Source organism: Anser anser (assembly GCF_964211835.1).
Source record: "Anser anser genome assembly, chromosome: 3".
NCBI lineage: Eukaryota > Metazoa > Chordata > Aves > Anseriformes > Anatidae > Anser > Anser anser.
In genome coordinates this window covers 121,560,884-121,580,564 of record NC_139722.1, presented here as the reverse complement: position 1 = coordinate 121,580,564, position 19,681 = coordinate 121,560,884, and the positions used below count along the sequence as shown (strand labels likewise).

The following is a 19,681-nucleotide window of genomic DNA, read 5'->3' as shown; positions in this document are numbered from 1 at the left end:
GTGTCAGGGTGGGAACAGTCTTTCACAGCTTTAAGAGAGAAACTTTTTATTTAAGACATTTAGGCAACAACCAAACACCTCCTGAGGGCCTTCCAGCCCACCTAAGGCAGGTGCCAGGGAAGAAAGATACTCTTCCTTTATTAAAAGCACCTCTCTCTGCACAATTGGCAGAGAGCAATCAGGAGCCTAGCAAACACTTCACTTTGAGAAGGCGAACAGACGTTTCCTTAAAAGAGTAACATACCACTTCCAGAAGTCTATTAGAAAGCTCCATTTGCATCTCAAATTCTACAGTTTTTCCTCATTCCAATTTAACAGGGACAATCTGGCTGAATGTTTAAATCTAAACAAGTAACTGCACATTCTTAAGCTAAGCTTCTACTTGTAGAAGTTGGGGAAAAAAAAAAAAAGGGCTCTTGTTGAGAAGTTATATGTTAATGCTGTGAACATTTCAACTTCAAACATTAGATTACCCTGAATGTAAAGTAATTACTTAGAAGACATATTCCAGAACCACCATGACAGCCCTGTCCCTCTCTTTTTTATCGTCTATACTTCATAATAATGTAAACCTCTTACCAGGAGCTCAAATTTCTTTACTGAAAAGCTGATGCTGAAGTCTAGACAGAATATTCATTGTGAAAACCTGGGGTAAATAAGGGCAGCAGGACCTTGCTGTCATAAAAAAAAAAATCTACTCCTGTATATGGGTATATACAGTTCACAGATATAATTCTCCTGACGTGAAATTATCTCCTGTTTCATTACATTTATCTGTATGGCTGCTGCAGTTCTGCAAATATATTTTGGCATTTATGTGGAGTGGCGTGGGAATGGAAGTTTCACAGTGAATTCTGAAAGTTTTACATTTGGGCACATTCCAAAAATGACTAAGTTTTTATTTCTTCTGCAAAGCCTTCTTTTTAGGTTATTTCAAACACTCGATATCAATGAAATCAAAGCCTTTCATTTTTACTTTTCAAATTAAATTTTAAATGCAAATTTTTGAATTAAATATTAATACAAAGTAACTTAAAAAAAATCAAAGCATTCTGGTCTGATAAAAAGTCCTGCTTTTACATGCATATAGAAGGTCAAAGAAATTTCATCAAAATCATTGTGGTCCCTTGGAGCTGATTTGCAGCAGTGTCTGGAGAGCTTTTCCGGGCAAATAACCAGAATGTTTTGTATCAGCTCCATACACATGTGAAGAACAACACAGCCGAGTCAGAAGGAGAAATGACACTACAAAAAGCTCACGAGGGGCCACAGAAGTCTCCAACACCTCACACCCACCCTCCTAGCCACACCTATTAAGGCTCAAAGGCTACCTGGTTTTAGCTCTTTTTAAAAAAACAAAACAAAACAGGTTTGTGTTCTGTGTTTGAAAAGCCTAAACCTGGTGTCTTCACCAAACAGACAATAGGGTATTTCCATAATGCAGTTTGTCAATAGGTGTGACTTTCCAGAAAATGGCTCTTCCTCCATGTAGGATACATTACACCTCAAAAATAAGCAGGAAAAATCTTAGTAGTCAGATCGGTTATGGCTTGAAATACATCTAGCTGTGCTAACCATTACCGTGCAGCAGAAGCTGTGGTCCAATTTCCCTTCTAATTCTCTCAGTGCAATCAGGCTGCTTTCCTTCTTTGTATCTCAGTATCAACCACTCAAATCAATGCCAGTCAAATATCAATGTTTTGTTCTTCCTTTAAGGAAAACTCTTAGAACTACTGAAGATATCTGGAAATATATGACAAGTATTTGCTGTTCATTTTCAGTGCAGGGCTAGTTTCTATTACCAATTAGAATGAAGAAATCTATTTTATAGTAAACTTTTAAAGTCAACGTGTTCAATTCTGGCCATATGTGAAAGCAACTACGGTTCGTATCACAACAGAAGAGACCAGATTCATGGATAAAACTGTGGATAAGCTCGAGCCACTTAATTCAGACTCTTCTACTCTTTCCACAAATGTCCCAGTAACCTTTGGGAAACTCAGACGTCTGTTTTATGATTTGCAGTTTTCACACCTCCTCAATGGAGTTAAGGGAGGGTAGAAAGGAATGGAGCTAAGTGAGGCAATATCTGACGCAGAACACGATCAAACACCACAAACTATGAATTCTTAATAGCAGAAACCAAGAGATGGGCAGGAAGAATCTAATCTCTTCAGAAAATCCTCAGAATTAATGAATGTGCATGCATGAGAAGTCAGATGCCAGTAAAGTGCCTAAGATGTCGCCTGCTTTGATGAGGATTTTGCAACGAAACCTGTGAATAGCATAAGCAGCCACAGAAGTGCTCCATTTATGATAAGCTCCTGTTACTGGCCCTGTAACTTCTCCACAGCAGCCAAACGCCAGGACACAGGGACCTCACAGCAGGGTTCACGATCCTGCTATTAGCTTCTCTGGGAGGTCGGCACTCATTACGAGCTCTACAGAGCAAGATGGACGCTGAACAAAATGAGGGGAAATGAAAACAGAAGGGCTCACGGGCATTACCACCTCCAAAGATTCACCACCAGCAGCTACTCTGTAATATGCTCATAGTAAAGCTGGGACTGTATTTGAGCAAAATCCCTTTCAGCAGCAGGCTGTGCACATAACATGGGAGAATAACGCACTCAGCCTTGTGGCTCAGGCTCTTTCTGTAAGACAGGAACAAAGCTTCCTGCCCTCGCAGAAAAAATAGCAATTCTGTAAGATAAATAATTACTGGAAAGCACTTGAAAATTAACGCAAGGAGGATTATTAAGAGTTAGGAGAGGGTCTACAATTGCCTTGATGTATAAATATGGCCCAATACAAAGAAGGACTCTGAAAACCTCAGGAATTATGGGCACTTTGTTACTTGCCATAATTTGTATAAAATTACTGGTGAAAAAGATAGAAGCAAGAAAATTCACAAATTCAACACAGCAAGGGGAGCAAGCTCTCATACATCAGCCCATTTCCTCCTTTTCTTTAGCTTTGAAACCGCCTTGACGAAGTACTACCTAAAGTAAAGACGAAATCCTGCTTAACCTCCTTCCTGAAAAGGATGAGGACCAGAAAATTACTTATAAAATTTCAATGCTCAACTACATGGAAGAAAGAAAATAACTCTTTAAATGGGAGAGTCTTATCTAGAAAGACAAATGGCTAGGATGTACCATTCAGTATAGAAGGAAGCAGGGAATGCTTCGTGTTGTGTACTGTTTCAGTGTACCTGTGGCTCTGAGGAATGTCTGCTTTGAACAGATTACTGCTGCAACGGAGCTGTCCAGGTGCAATTGTTATTGAAATAAAAAGAAGTTAAACTCATGGCTCCCATTCCTGCGCTCCCCTCCTTTCATTTGGCAGTCTTTCCTGAGCAAGACAAGAGAGGAGGAAATTTACTCTGTGTTAGCCATGGGCAAAGAGACTGCAAGCAGGCAGCTTGCACAATTCTCCCCTGCCCTGCACTGCTCCTGGGCGGCTGCTCCCTGTTGCTGCCTGCCACCAGGTGACTGCTCCTGGCGGGGCTCAGGGGCTGCACCGCACCACAGCGATACGGAGGAGAGAGAAAGGCAGTCTGCTGCTGAGCCCCGGCTACTCATCTGCTCCAAGAAGGAAAAAGCAGGCACAGGGCAGCCTCTTCCCCACGGGGGCCTGATCCAGGACAGGGCAGCAACCAGCTCTGGCGGGGCAGATGGCTTCCATCCTGCTCTACCTGCTTGACCAAGAAGGTCCAACTGCATTTCTTGTTCAGGCTTCTCTTGCACAATACACAATAGCACCAGGCATAATTTTGTCTGTCTGAAAGACAAAGACATCAAGATCAGCTGCACAGCGATGCCAGGGTTTAAAGAAAAGGAGCCACAGAAAGCCTGAACTCAGACCACCTCTTGCTCTAAACCGGTAGCACCTGGGCCACCTTGGGCAGAGCTAACCCTGAAAAAAACTGCAAAAGCATCAGTGTAATCTGGCCAGGGCATATCTGTAGCAAACGTGTATTGAAGCACCAATAAATGCTAAAACTAGAAGCTTAAAAATACTGACCAGAGCTGCCAGCGGGATCAGTGTTTTTACCTGGCACTCGGTGAGAGGTCCAGCATTCACAGCCTGTCAGTACTTTTAAGAGGTGACAGATACAACACAAACCTAAAGAGGAACCTTGGCTCCCAGGCTTATCTTTCACACCAAATTTTACTGCCTCGCTTCAGGGCTCTATTTTGCAAGTCTCACAAGCAAATTATGGCGCATGCAGGAAGCCCAGACCAGATCAGACAGCCCCAGCCTATTTTAACAGGACTGATCTCTGCCCAGACTTCACAGGCAGCCTGTCCTGCTGCATCATGTAAGAACATCCCTCCAGTACTCCTCGAGCTTCTCATCTGGCTTCCAGTGGTTTCTCCCTGATACCACATCATCCTAAAGCAGCTTACCTGAACCTATGGCTAAGGTTCCTCTCCCAAGTTACCAGTGGAGCCAACAGTCCATAACAACTTATTCTGAGCAAAATAATTAAAAAATGCAATGTTTAATAACAGTTACCCCAGGGTCACTGTTCTTGATCATCACCGAATTCAGTGTAACGGGATCTGTAGGCAAGTAAGATTCACAAGAAGTCCTTATTCAGGCAGGCTGTCTGAGACCTTCCTGGGGGCTCCTTGCCTGCACAAATATGGGGCTAGGCATGTGGGGACCCAAACCAATGCTAGTGCTGAAGAAATCCTTTGTCTGCTCAAAGGAGAGAAAAAAATAATAATAATAAAAGATAATAATAAAAAAATCTATCCAGCCTCAATTTAAATAATAATTAAAAAAAAGTATACTAACACAAAACATCTCTCCTCTACTGAGCCTAAGCACAGCTCCTGACTTTAAAAGAGGCCATAAATCCGCACAGGTGAGCTCTTTCATCCCATTACTGCTCAGTAATTACACCAACGGAAAATGCAGCCTAAACCTGGCACAAGTAAATGTGTTGGGAGCCTTCGTGGGCCCCACAGGCTCCACTCCTTCAGCTGCTGTTAGAGTTGAAGTGCAACAAAGTGCCTCACAGCAGAAATTAGAAACCTTTTAGAAACCTTTTCATCCCAGTCTCACCAAATGCACTGAGGATGCTTATAAATATTCAATATGAATTTTTCAACTCTCTTTCTCTCATTTTCCCTCACCCCAATTAGCATTAGAAATCGTTTTACTTTTAAATACACAGATGGGAGCTCAATCTGAAGTCAAAGGCACTCACTCACTATAGCGACGAGGAGCATGTAAGGGTAGAGCCAGCTAGAAACACAGGCAGCCCAAGGCATGGAAATAGCACAGAACAAAGCCCGAACAAGAAAGGATTAATTCAGATGTTGGTGGAGGAGAAGTGCGACACAGCACAGAGGACTGAAGCTGTGCCAGAGCTTGCTCAACGTGCAATCCAGTCCCCTGTGTCCCCAAGGCCCCAGGCAAGGATTTCACACTTTCTCATTAGTTTGTTGTAATTACTTAGGAGCTTCAGCCGAAGGAGCTCAGGTGGAGCTAAGGATCCACACATGCTCTGAGCAGCTCGGGAAGCTGGAGCAACCAGGCCAGGCCCGAATGCTGTGACTCAGTCTGCCTGGCCCACTTCGCGTTGCACCTGCGTCTCCACCCAAGTAATAATGAAGCCTAATCATGCTTATCTTGGCAAATCGGGCACGTGGAGGTGTTAGCCACAGCTTCAACACTGCCAAAACATAAACCTCCTATTAAAACATCCCTCATGTAGAAGACGATCTCTGTGAAACCAGGTGATTAACAGAGTTCAACATTTCTCCTACAGAGTAATTCAGAAACGCCTGGCTTAGTTACTTAGAGATGTTCTCAGCTCTGTTTCGCGTGCATCCAACCACCTCTCAGGGGAAACAGCTACAGGCAGCAATAAGAAAGGATTGTGACTACTTGGTTGGAGAACATTGATCTGTTCTTCCTTTGTCCTGAAGTCAATGGAAATATTGTAATACACATGGTAACAAGGACATGTTATTGTTTTTTAGGATATTGGTTATCCTGTAAGAACATGACAACATTGCTTAAAAGTTATATTTAGGCTTTTTCAAGCCAGCAATCGTGGTTTCCAATGGTTTCTGAAGTGTTATTTCCTCTAGAAACATGATAAAGTCAGGTGTGTGGTATCCAAACGCTGCAGAATATATTCCTTTGGATTTTTTTTTTTTGGAAATCTTTTCTCTAGTCCTTTGGCATGCAGCAACCACAAGGTTAAATAGTCTTCCTGATAGCTGGACATGAATAAGTGCAGAGAAATAAGCAGAAGAAATTGAACCAGTTTGGGGCAGGAATTACGCTTACATGTCCAGAATGTCCATGGGGAATTCATCTGAGCTCCCCAGACAATTCACAGAAAAAAAAAAAAAAAAAGAGGCACTTTCAGAGCATGATTCATCTGACCTATTTCAGGTGGCCACATTAACTGAGCAGAGCTGTGCCCCAGGAGCTTCTCTCTTGCTCCAGAGACCATAAGAGAAACACAGCTACATGCATTCAGGTAGGTCGCTTCTGATGTTCAAAGTCCAACTCTCATTTTCTCATTAGCTTTGTTCTCACACTAACAAAAATAGTGCTTCCAGGTGCTTGCAAGAAACTGCCCCATTGGTTTGTTTTCAACTTTGTGATACTTGGAATTTGATTTGCCATTGAATGACTCATAGAGGCTTAATGTTTTACTGTATTTATGTCACTGTTAAGTTTGTCACTGAAGAGCTTCATCCCACAAGCATGCAACAGTAATCAGTGACAAGGTTGGGGATTTGCTGTTAGTTTTATCAGCGAATTGGACAAGCCATTTCAGGCTTTTAAAAGAGTCATTCTAGCTTATGTGAATGGATCTGTGCATTTTAGAGAGTTTTATCCGTTACTCCCCAGTAACCATAAAACACATTATTGATTCTACACGTGCATTGCTGAATCCAGCTAAAGCAGGATACTCTTCAGATTTAGAGAAGGATGTTCTTGCTTACACAATAACATTGCACTGTCTGGATTGATCCAGATCATCACTACTTGGAGTTGGTGATTGTTACTGTTGGGTGGAAAGGCTTAAATGAAGGCCTAGCAATCATTACGCCCTCATATGTCTTGTGAGAAGAGGAGCACCTCAGGCAAGTCCAGGCACTATGTTTTATGACCACAGGCCAACAAAACTTTTGCTGTTCACACTTGTCTCCTATTTGGAGCAATGGTGTAGTGCCTCTGGATATCCTGGCATTCTTGCAAGGCTCTTCTGTGTTTTTAAAGCATCCACCAAGACAGTAGTATTTTGTGAAAGTTTTCACACCCCAAATATTCTTCACACCAAGATCATTCTATCTACGAGCTTTTACTTTGCTTCTTCCTTCTACACTGTTGCTTCTCATGGTGGCAATCTGCTGCAGGACAGAGCCAGTGCTAAGACATCCAGGACGTGAGTTTTCAGTTCCTTGCAGCTCAGCCTCGGCCAGTGCTCTGAGAATCTGTGCTTCCAAGATGCTGGGCAACCCCTGTTTCTACTATTATTTGTAGAATTTCAGGCAATTACAGCTGTAATTGTCTTGTTTCAGTTGCATGTAAAATGGTATGGTCTAGTAAGTACTTGTTTACTTATCTTATTTATTGATGGGATTCATTTCATTAATGTTTGCACAGCACTACTCAAACTATAAAACACCAAGTGCCATTGTCCACGTATATTAATGGGTATGTCTAAACATACGTATCAGGTACCTCTTTGGCAACAGGTATTTAGTTAATATTTTAATATCTTTAAATAATACATGATGGAAATCTCTTCTTCGTATCAGCACAACTGCCTTAGGGAAAAGTCACATTATAATAAACAACTTGACTTAGTTACAGTCTGCGAATTTAAGTTACCGTGGTATATTTCAAACAAAGCTGGTCCAATACTGCTGACAGCAATTAGCACTACTAGCAAAGGTTGTTTTGCCTCCTTCCTGATCTACCATGCATCTCTCTGTCCTTTTAAGCATGTAGCCAAAAAGACTGACTACTCTTGTCACACGGGGACCTGGTGTAAGATCAGCTCTAAGATCACTGACATAAAACCATGAAATAGAAGTTTGTTATTTGTGAAACACAGCATTAAGATGGAGTGTGCCCCTGCTGAAAATTACTGATACTTACATCTCAGAGATGGAGAAGGGGCAAGACATGGCTACTCACAGACACCCTGAATTTCAGCAAAGCACTTGAGCATTATTTTTTAATCTATGTCCATGCAGCAAAGTCTGTAGGACAAATGTGTGCAAGTGCTCAGCTAATGTAACACCTAAAAGCAAAGTCATGAAGTCAGACTCTAATGAAGTAGTGCTATAAAAGCAGCTCAGACCAAAATTAGTTGGTTACTGACAAGAACGACTCAAGAAAGCACAGAAAAGGTGAATTGCACTAATGCAAAGATGCTAGTCCTTCCCAACACTTAAGGAAGATTTGTAGCTCTTTCTATACAAACCTTTTATTCTTTTCTTTTTTCTCCATGTCTGTTTAATGCTAGGCTGACAAGCAGTAGCCGATTGATAGAAAGTGCTTTGCAGGGAGGTTTCTGTTGTTAGACCACACTGAAGAAGCCTCCCAGCTCCCAGAGAAACAATCAATTCCTGGAGAAAAATATATGCTTTATGGGAGAGAAGCTGATGGACAACAATCAGAAATAAAACTGTCACATTAAAGTACAGGAGGGCATGCTGTTTTTTGTTGTTGTTTTTAAAAAAAAGAGACTTAAGGTAGTAGGCTTGGAAATAGCAGTTCAAGGAAGCTTTAAGAAAAATATTTTCAGTGGAGCTAAGGAAAATAGGAATTTGGGGGCACTGCTGTTTTCCTTGTTTTTGTAAAGTTCTTGATTACATTAATGGAAAGTCATGGTCATTAATCCCTGTTGTTTGAAGACCCCGTCAGATATGAATTAGCCCGTTACACCACTGTGAGCTGGAGACAGCTCACCTCAGCTCCAGCATGCCACAGCACGGTCATCACTTTGCAACTTGCTGCTCTCAGCGGGTTCAAGAGCTCTGTATTAGATGGTGCATAAAGGAAGAACCAAACCTGCCTTGAAGTTAGTGGTACTGTTGAGAAGGGAAGGAAAAGAGCACCACCACCTCTTCCCCTTCCTCCCAGGACCTACCTCCCTGACCTTTCGGCCGGCTGTGCAATGAGCCTCTTTACTGTTTGTTACTGCCAAATGACAAATGACAGAAGTTTATTGCTGGCAGAAATTGTGGTCAATCCAGCATGTGCTGATATGTTATCATTCTTTATTACATCAGTCAGGCAAGGCAAATATAGGTTTTTAATTAATTACTTAGCATGTTTCAGCCTTTAGAGTCTGGAATACTGGCTTCTCTACCGAGGTATGATATATTTAATGTGAATAAAATATGTTCAGTTAGAAGGGAAGAAAAGGGATTTTACAGAAGGAAATTGAGTGTCTTAATCCCATCAGAAGGAAGAGAGAAAAACATCCATATCTGTTCTGTCTGGGATTTATTCTGAACTATATTTAAGTTGTATGAGAAATTGAATGGTTTTACAACTGATAGAAGAAAAGTCTATTTGAAGTTTGGGGGCTTAGATGGTAATATAAAAATTAACAGGCTGAGATGCTGTGAAGATCAAACATCAGATGATGTCCAGACCCCCAACCATCATTCCACTGATGTTAACAAGTGATTTTTTCAAACCTGCAAACATGTTCAGGTTCCTATTTGTCATACTTCACCCAAATTCAGAATTGACGATTGTGTTACAACTGGCTCAGAGCAACTTCTAAATTGCTAAATTTCATTGGCACACATTTCTAAAATTAATTGACACAGGGAAGCACAAGGTCCCTGTGGGGACTGGTTAAGGTTACAGCGAATTCACCACGTCTTGGCTGTAGCTAAAAGCCTCAGGCAGAAGCTTCTGCCGTGCTCGGCATTGCGCAGTAAGTGACAAAGGCAGTGTTCAGCTGTACAGCTGATCTCAGACACACCAATTAATTTCACCTGTGTTTCATAAAACATGGACAGGCAGAAAGGAGGATCCTCTGCCATCAGGAAAGGGGAGCCTATATCCCCCCTCCTTTTTTATTTTACTACCCATCTAAAATATTCACCTGTTTAGTCCCAGTTTGATACCGAATACCCTTCTAATAGAGTGCAAGTTTCTCTACTTAATAATAAGTAAATATATAGTTGTTGGGCTTTGGTTTTCAAAATGCAGTTGTATGCTCTACGAGAAAGCAGGTCTGACATGTTATCCTTTTACTCATCAGGTAAGCAAATAACCCAGTTCAGTCAGGAGTATTGGGAACGCGCTTTTGCTGACTGGTTTGATGCAAACACTGAGGTCACTCTTTCCATTTGCTTTCCGTGGACATAGTAGTTAGGAACGTAAGATTTACACAGAAGTGTTGTTTGAGAAGGTAGATAACACACGACAAAGAACGTTACATCCCACTTTACTTCGTGAGTGAGCAAACTAGAGCCACCACCACCTAGTTTAGTTTATAATCCCTGTGTGCAGATGGTCCCTTTTCAGGTACAAGCTCAGAGGACCTGCCCAACACAGCCAGTGCTCAGTCAAGTTTGCCTTTTGAGCAACTCCATGTCCTAGCTGGACTTCATGCTGCCTGATAAACTGCCTGAGGTGGCCATACTGAATTTCTCACAGTGCCGAATTCAGCTCTCCCTGGGGCAGCTCGCTGTGTCCCAAAGCACAGCCCAGGAGCTCTGAGCTGAAATAGAAGCTCCATTTCAGTGGTGGAGGGTTAGCTTTTCCAATGAACTTACAAGAGTTAAACACAGAGCTCTCATCGATTCACAGCAAGAGCAACAAGACAGCAGACGACTTCGGGTTACTTGGAGAAATCCCCTTCTGACAAATAGCCGAGCAGTTCGGCTTCCTCCCGCCAGAGGCCAGTGATAGATGGAAGCACTGCGCTGCTCGCGGCAATATTTATAGCCACCGCACAGCCAGCGTCCTGTAGAGACCTGACCCATTTAGTTATTTGAAAAAGTTGGAATGAAAAGAAAAATGAACAGGGCTTTCTAACAACTAGGACAACACTGCACGACCAAGGTAGACTTCAGGTCCACACACCACAGCAGGGTCAGTCACCGCAGCTCTTGTGGAAACTAGCCACCCATCCTACAGACTGACCTGCACAAGAGGGTTTCCTAGGTATAATATTTTAATAAGAGCTGACAGAATTTCTCTCTCATTTTCATCGGTTTGGCTTGATTTCCAGCTCACAGAATTTTCCACAAACACACTCACGTCTCAGGGATCACTAACAAACTATCTACCAAATAAATTCTCCATGCATTTCTGCAACTTCTTGTGAAGTGCTTCACGACGAGCATTTGGAACTTGAGTTACACAGATTAATTTTAATTGGACTCATTCTAAAGATGGATGAGGGTACGGGTCACTTGCAATAAACATGGGAATCCCACAGTTCACCTCAGTGCTTTCTGGAAGAACCCAGCCTAGCAGCACAGTCAGCCTCTAGGACCATTTGCCTGATGATAAATAGATGCCAAGGATGCTGCAGGTACTCAGATGGAAGCACTTTGAGCTGGAAGAGGATTGACAATTTATTTATTTTGGTCTAGGGATTTGATCTGGATTTGAACACCCAAGCTAGAAACAAAATGCTCTACCTCACGCAGAGTAACCTAAACCATCTGGTTCTGGCTGTCACACAGCAATAAGATCTGGCCTGATACCAAAAACCAACCCTCTGAGACAGCTTACTATTTGCAAAAGCAGTTATCATTTTGTTGTGCAGCCCTGCAGCCTCAGGGCTGGGGACAAATTTGGCTTTGGTGTAGGCAATAGGAACAGATATCCCTATCGCCTCTTAGAAATGGCCACCAGGCTGCTCTCAACACCTGGAGACCCTGCCCAGAGGAATGCCAGCATCAAGTAGAGTCCTAGGCAGAGCCACAGCATACAGGGTCCTAAAGTTAAACACATGCAGGCAGTTAATATACCCGTGTGATGGAGCAACCAGAGAGAGCCTGGAAGTCATCTGCAAGAGAGCTACCTGGGCAGAACTAGGAGATGCTAGGCTGACAGCAGGGTGGCCTAGTGACAGGCAGTGACACCATATACAATAGATAATCATTATTTATCTATTGGTAACATGAAAATACAACTCAACTATACATTCCACAGCACAGGTCAGAAATAGCTAAGGAAGTGGCAGACCCGAAGCAAAGGAACCAAAGCAAGAGATCCATTTCCCATATGCCAAATCTGTCTCTCCTGGTGCAAAACCTGAACCTACTCTTGTGGCACAAGCCTCCTCATGCCATCATGGAGGCTCACAAAGGAGAGAAATAACAGGGAGCCGACATTGTTGCATGTGACACTTTAAAGGGATTTCCCAAAACTAGGAAAAGGAGCGTCACTGGGGTGAGGGGATGCACCAGAGGGCAACAGGCTGTTTCCTGCCATGAGATTTCAACAAAGAACTCCTTATGGCTGCTCTGCTGGTGGCTGCCCCATGTTACTTACTCCCTGGAGCAGGGACTTGCAGGAAATGAGCTGGGGACCACCAGGAGTCTCTGGGTCTTGTGGTGCTGCACCATCCTGAATGCGCTGGCTCTGGTCTGGTGTGCAGGCAGCTCTGGCAGGAGCCTGCTCTCCCTTCCACGAGGCAGGGAAGGGGCAGGAGGCACTGCTGGCATCCAAGCTTTAAGCCCCAGTGCTCCTCAGCAGCATAAGGCCCTCACACCCTGAGCTGCATCTCGTGGCCGAAAGCCGCCCCGGTACCTCCACAGCACACCATGACAAGCTTTCATGGGACAACGCTCGGGCTAGGCCACAGGCTGGCACGCACCACGCTGCTCTGGTGTTGGGATCACAACATCTGGAAACACGGCTCTCTTCTTCCTATGTTTTCTCTTTCTATTTTTCTCCTTGACACTGGCAAAGCTAAATGTAATTTAAATGAAAACAAATAACCGCACATCCCCAGTCGGGCTGCAGCACTAAGAAAACAAGCGAAAAAAGAATTACTAGCAGCACATTTCCTGGGTCTCTACCACATGTGCAATTTTGCCAATGAGTTCAGGCAATATGGAATAAATAAAATTATAAATGCAGGCAGCTTTATAAACAGCTGCAATTTTGTATCTTTGTGTTTACTGAGCTGTAGCTCAGTTTTACAAAACAAACTTATCTGTAAAGGTAAGGTTTAACGTGCGTGTTTTGCCAAGGAACAGAATTGTTCCATGTATTCAAAACAGTAATAGAGCAATTACAGCAGGGATCTATAGCAGGAGAGTCTGACCTTCTTGTTTTACACTCGGAATAAGTACTACAAGAAGCTGACAAGGTAATTATTTTAAACCTCATACAGAAGGCTCAGCACCAACAAGGAGTTGGTTTGGGTCCTGCTAGAGGAGGAGCTCGACAGGTACTGGCTTGGGGATGTACTTGAGTGTGTGTTTTACATTCTTTGTGTTGATAGCTTACAGCTTTCGCATGCATAAGCAAGTACATTTAAGTAACGTGGGATTTTTTTATTTAGCCAGCTGAAGTGCTTGCTCCTGGGGCTCTTTCTGCATCCAAGGCAGAATGCAAAATAACAGGAAAAAAAAAAAAAGCACTGATTTGAGGGGAATACATTATTTCCACATATGAAGCAAACTCTCTAGTGCCACAGCATAACTCTGACTTAATTCCATGAGCACTGCTCTCAGGTGTAACAGCCAGGCCCACTGACACGCCACCTGCACTCCACACACGAGGAACCCACAAGGATCCTCCAAACCCAGCTGCTCTCTCCACGGTTCCTCAGCTCCTGCCTGCCAGGGTTTTTCTGGAAAAGGAAGTTTCCATCATCTCCCAGCAGCGTGCCTTACCACAGCAGGATCAAACTTTTCCTAGTAGTTAATTGCTTTTTGCCCTTAATTTGAACACATCAGCTCAGAGTGTCCCTTGGAAACCGGAGCATTTTCTTTATGGTGAGGAGACCTATTGGAATCTCCGTGGTGCACTGTTAGCATTTGCACGAAATTTACTTTTTCTTATCGTAGTTATACAAAATCGCAACACTCCTAGGAAATTAAAGCTTTTGGTTTCCTTACAAAATTTACATTGTACCTTCCGTTTCTAAAAAGGTTTTTCTGTTGCCATAATGAAGAATTGCTTTGTGCGAACAAACATCTTTTCCTCTAGGCCAGCAGAAGACACAAAGCTAATTCATTATTAAACGTGTTAGTGCATGGAAACGCTGCAGTCTGAGGCTTGACCTCGAGTCCTCAGGCTCCAGTGGGCCCATGTGGGAGGCTGGGCTCCCAGCTGCCTCTTTGCATGGGATGCCCCACTGCTGCAGCATCTGTTTCCACATTAGATGCAGAAGATGGGGGCTACCAAAGCAAGAAATCTGGCTTGTGTTAGGTCTTGCTTTCAATAAATCTGTGTTTATGCAACGTAAAAACACCCAAGCTCCTGGTCTTTCATCCAGAAATTCATGGCCAGCTCCAGAAAACTTGGTCCTCAACCAGCAGCCTCCTAAGCAAAAATGGGAAGCAGAAAAGTCAAAGCAGCAAGAGTTACCTGTTTTTTGCAAGATTTAGAGGGAGAGGTGACCAGGTGATAAATACCTCAAGGAAAAAAAAATAGACAAAATTTAGGGCACATGAGATTCCTTATGTTTTGAAATCCAACTTTGGTCTTCACTGTAAAATCTAAGGCCACTGAATGACAACCTTTTAAAATCCTTCACCACAGTGCTACCAGAAGGGGAACATTTAGCTACGGTCACAATTTGTAGACTATCAGCCTCAGTGTTGCTGATGAAAGGGAAAGAGATGCCTAAACTCTGATCTGCAGTTATGAGACCTTTCCAAATGCTTCTTCCAACTCCCCTTGGTAGAAAGGAATTAAGAACGGCAAGGGCAAGATCAAAATGTGGCTTTTTTTCAGCCTGCATTAAGAAACGTCTTCTGGTGGCAAGCACGCCAGAAGGAAAAAAAAAAAAAAAAAAGTTGTTAAGTTGTTCCTTTCCTATTTCTCACTATTTAAGATGATGTAGCTATTAGGAGACTGCCTCCTGACTGCTTAAAGATGGTAAGACTAACCGTGTTAGTTAGCAAAAGAACATGCTTTATCACGGTATTTGTTTCACAAGGAATTCCTTGTTTCACAAGGAATATAGAGAATTAACGGCACGTACAAATGGATTGAAAAATGGCAAATGTTAAAAAAATCAAATAGCACAATTAGAGCTACAGAAGCCTCTATTGGGGATTAATTCAAGGAAGGTTAAGGAAAAATTGGGCAATGTTTTTGAAACTGTGTCTCACGGTAGGGTCGTAGATCTAAATGTAGACACCTGTTTACGTGAGCACTGAGCCCTCCTTAATCAGTTCAACAGGTGCTGAATTTAAAGCCCACATTTCAGCCCACCTGAAATCTTACAGCAGATTTAGAACAACAGTAGGAAACTCGGCCAAGAAATCAATTAGAGAGCGCATTGCGCAGTTCATAATATTAATCTTCAAGGCAACGTTTCCTCTCGCATTTCTGCAGAAATCTCGTTATTAAGTAGCTGTGATATGTACTTGTGCTGTTTGTTTGTCATCAGGCAAAGCCATGTGCACTAAAAATGTGTAATTCAACAATCGGCTCCCATGAGGTCATGTTAAAACACACCTATGATAAGTAACAAGTACAAAAGCAATCCCTCTCATCCACATCTTAAATCCACCCAGACAAGAGCTCAATCTGCCCTTGTGCCCCTGCTGGGAAAGTACCTGCACTGAAACAACGGCAATAGTTACAGCTCTTCTCCAGTATGGGTATGGGTAACTGGAATGGCTTTAGATAAATAACTCAGTGTATCACCCGAGCTGCACGCGTGGTTGAAGCATGCAAAGCATCACTTCTCCTTGCAGTGTAATTTGTTTCCTGATATTTTCAGAAAACACGGGCAGTGTATCTGTCTACACATGGTCCTTCCCCAGAGGGTGCCACTAACAGCTCTGTTTCCATACGCGTGCGTGTCCACGGTCAACTTCGCGCACTGTCGGTACCACCATGAAAGCTGAGTCTGCAGACTGTAAGCTGAGATGCCAGACAAGCCCGATGACAGCAAAACAGATCAGGAGGCTCTTCAGTACTGAAGAAACACGAGTAGACGGCACAAGCTTTTATTGATGCCCGACTATCGCCTCCCAAGCCCCGTTACCCATTTCCCCTGCAGATTGCTATCAGGCTCTAATGGATTATGCTCTGACACAGCCAGCTGAGCGCCAAACCCCGCAAACTCTTCCCGTTCCCTAAAATTGCTGCCTTGCAGATAGTAGGGTGCTATTTTCTCTTGCACTCGTGGGGGCGGGGTGGGAGGCTTTCAAGCTTTTCAGGGACCGGGATGATGTAAGCTGGAAACCTCTTGGGACAGCATGTGCACAGTACGGGAGCCACAGCCTCCCCTGCAGCTCACGCACATCTCGCCATAGCTCTGCTTGGCTTCGCTTCTACAGCCACCCAGGGCAGGAACAGCCCCCCCACGGCATGCACTGGGCAGCGGGAACTCTCCTCCCACGCACCCGAGGGACTTCCCTCCAGCTCTCGCCGGGATGAGCTCCAAGATTGATTTCCATGAGGAATCCGTATGCCTCCTAACGTGCTCGAGGAGCCCTGGGGAGGGCATGGCGGAGGGGAGAGGACTGTCACAGCCCGGAAGCAGCACTTCTTCGTCCTACAAAACCCCAGTCTCCTCCCTGAATGGGTCACGGGATCATTTCTGAGTATCTAGCAAAAGTAAGAAGAAATCCAGCTCTGCAGCAAGGTACGCTCCTCTCCTCCTGAGGCCCTATCAGACTGATATCCCCAGGATAGCAGGGAGGGAGGGAGTGCTGACAGAGGGTAATAAGAAGGGAAAAGCATCGACCAAAGAGCCACGTCTAAGAAGTTTCATGTAACAAGACCTAATCCCCACAACAGATCCTTTTCCAAGGGCAGCAGCAGCAGCACAGCTCCAGCACTACCGGGACAAGGCTGTCAGCCCAAAACAAAGGCATCTTAGCAGCAGCAGGAACTGGCTGCGGTCAAAGCAGCACCAGTCTTGTCCCCATTTCTCTAATGAGCCCCCAGCGGAGTTGAGACAAGGCAGCCTGAGGGAGCGAGTCTCACTTCACATGCTTTTGAGATAGAGATATAGGTATCTATGTAAATCAAGGGCTTAAATCATTTCACTCATTCAAGTTCAGCACGCAATTCCCATTTGCTTCCTTAGATGTCAGAGCAGTCTCTCATTGCATAACTACCAAAAAAAAAAAAAAAACAACACACACACACCAAAAAGCACCAAACAAGCAGCAGCAGCAGCAATGCTCACACAGCCTGGTTTCCCTCCATGCTCCTCCCAGCCGAGTGCTGTTGGGCTTTAAGGCTTCCAGGAATTGTCCGGACCAGGGCACTCCACCGGCCTTTCCCTGTCTCCCCCAGGTCTGACTGCACCCTGAAGTATTTAGGGCTCTGCTCGCTACCTACACGGAGAGGTCTGCAGGGCAGCAGGGCTCCCCAGGAGCCGGGCAGAGCCTCCCTGCCACGGCAGCTACCTGGGGCTTCCTCGGGAGCCCAAACAGCCTCCACCAGCACTTGAAGTTTCCCAACTTGTGTTAATTAGTGGCAGGCACCGATTGCTTATCAGGCTCGACACCAAGCAGCTTCTTTGGCACGGGGACGCCCTATTTCTCCGTGAGAACAACAGGGATAAGAAGGAAGCCGCCAGCCTCACAAACTTAAGTGTCAACCCCCCAAGAAATCTTCCATTTACATCGCACGCGAGCTCTCCATGGAGATGCAGCTCCAATTCTCGGCGGCGCTCGGGGCGGCTGCGACTCCAGCCGGGCTCCGGAGGCTCCATGGGGGGGGCCCGGCCCCGCAGGCTGGGAGCTCGGCGGGGCTGCTCCCGCAGCGAGCCCCAGGGCAGCGAACTAACGGGAGGCACGGGGGGGACCCCGGCTTCCCAGCCCGGGCGGCTGCCGAGGAGCGGTCGCAGCGGCTCCGGCACCGCTGCCCCTGACCCCGGGAGCGGCCGGGCTCTGTCCCCTCCCTGTCCCCGGGCCACCCCCGGGCAGGTCCAGGAGCGGTCCCCGGCTGCTCCGCACCCTCCCCGCGCCCCCCCCCCCCCGGGGTTTTACCTTGCGCACCCCGCCGAAGCCGTGCTCCGCAGCCAGCCGCTCGGCCTCCGCCTGGCCCCCGGCGTGCAGCTCCACCAAGAAATGGTTGGTGTAGACGGCGGCCCGGGCCGGGGAGCCGAGGAAGAGCAGGAGGAGGAGGAGGAAGAGGAGGAGGAAGGCGCCTCGCAGCAGCGGCGGCGGCGGCCCCGCCGGCATGGCCCCGCAGCTAACCCGCAGCCCGCCGCGCCGCGGGGAGGGCGCCGGCAGGGTGAGGCGGGGAAGCGGCCGAAAGCCGGGGGGTGGGGAAAAAGCGGGGAGAAAAAGGGGGGAAAGAAAAAAAAAAAAACCACACACACACACACACACACACCAAACCACCCCACCGGGAGGGAACGGGGCGAAGCGGAGCGGGAGGCGGGGAGCGGCCGGGCTGCGGGGGCTGCTCCGGGGGCGGGAGCGCGCTGCCGGCTCCGCGGCGGCTGGAGGGGGGGCACCCGCCGGGAGGGGACATCGCCGCGCTGCCAATCGGGGCCGAGCCGGCCCCCCCGGTCCCCCGCGACCCCCCCGGTCCCCTACAGCCCCCCCGATCCCCCCCAGTCCCCTCCGTTCCTCCCCTATTCAGGGGGGCCCCCCGAAGGGAGCCGGGGCGCAGGGTGCCCGGGGAGGTGCCCGGGGGAAGCCCCCGGGGGGGCGGACACGGGGTGGGCACGCAGGGGGTGCCCCTCGGGGGGGTTGGGGGGCACAGGGAGGCAGGGACCGGCCCGGGGGGCTTTGGTGGGACAGCCGGGGACGGGGGGTGGCAGGGGAGGGGAGTGCTGTGAAAATAACCCGCTGCTTTCACGGCTCCGAGGGAGGGGACGGAGTAGGGATGCTCCCAGCAAGGTGGGTGCCGGGCTGTTTCTGCAACTGGCGGCGGTGATTTGGCTGCAGAAAGTGAATTCTTTGCTCGGTCCCCTGGGGAGGGCTCGGGACACAGCGAGCAGGGGAAGGCAGGGCCACCTTGCGACCACACAGCCACGGGGTTGCTGGAACCCAGCCCCAAAGGGCCCGGCCGAGCACCCAACTTACAGCAGTCCGGGGAACAAAGGCAACCAAAAATCACCAGCAGGAGTCTGTTCCCGTTATCCTCAAATGCTTTAGAAAATGACAGAAAAGCCGACCGCGTGATTGTGAATCCAAATGAGCATCGGTTTGCCATGACAAATTATTGATTTCCTTCTTCGGGATTAAAGAAAATCCCTATTCAAACAGAAGGGAAATGGTAACTTGGAGCCTGATCCAAAGCCCATTTAAATCAACAGCAGTGCTGTAAATGAATGACTGACGTTGGGGGAAAAAATCAAACACCAGGGAAAAGTAAAACATTGGAAATGGCACGGCAGAGAAGGAAAACATCTTTGCAGCCTCATTAAGAGCCTATGTCAATAGAATTCTGCTTTTAGATACCTATTCTCAGCACATGCAGTTATTAAAAACAACTTTATATGTTATTTCTTAAAGCCGAGCGGTGTTTCCATCGATGCTCAGCACACTCTCCCCCA

The 19,681-nt window shown here is 46.1% G+C and overlaps 1 protein-coding gene and 2 long non-coding RNA genes across 7 annotated transcripts in view; 1 reads left to right on the top strand and 2 right to left on the bottom strand.

Annotated features, from left to right (window-relative positions):
* Positions 1 to 18,607, bottom strand: part of PCSK2 (proprotein convertase subtilisin/kexin type 2) — a 101,104-nt gene extending 82,497 nt beyond the window's left edge. Inside the window, exon 1 of one of the 5 annotated variants that reach the window (XM_083829161.1) lies at positions 18,162 to 18,607. In XM_083829161.1, coding sequence (XP_083685287.1) covers positions 18,162 to 18,356 — 195 coding nt within the window. In that variant the 5' untranslated portion in view covers positions 18,357 to 18,607. Of the gene's footprint in view, positions 1 to 4,521; positions 4,716 to 4,806; positions 4,831 to 5,221; positions 5,409 to 18,161 lie in introns of those variants that run through there. The other 4 variants (XM_083829163.1, XM_083829165.1, XM_083829162.1 and 1 more) reach the window with 4 other exon arrangements.
* On the bottom strand, positions 3,400 to 4,512 carry LOC310896652. The gene is made up of 2 exons (XR_014581713.1): positions 4,413 to 4,512; positions 3,400 to 3,783 (listed from the first exon to the last, which is right to left on the bottom strand). It is a non-coding gene; the product is annotated as an uncharacterized lncRNA (long non-coding RNA).
* Positions 5,527 to 17,302, top strand: LOC310896651. Its single transcript, XR_014581712.1, has 2 exons — positions 5,527 to 6,508; positions 15,935 to 17,302. It is a non-coding gene; the product is annotated as an uncharacterized lncRNA (long non-coding RNA).
* Positions 18,608 to 19,681: the final 1,074 nt, after the last annotated feature.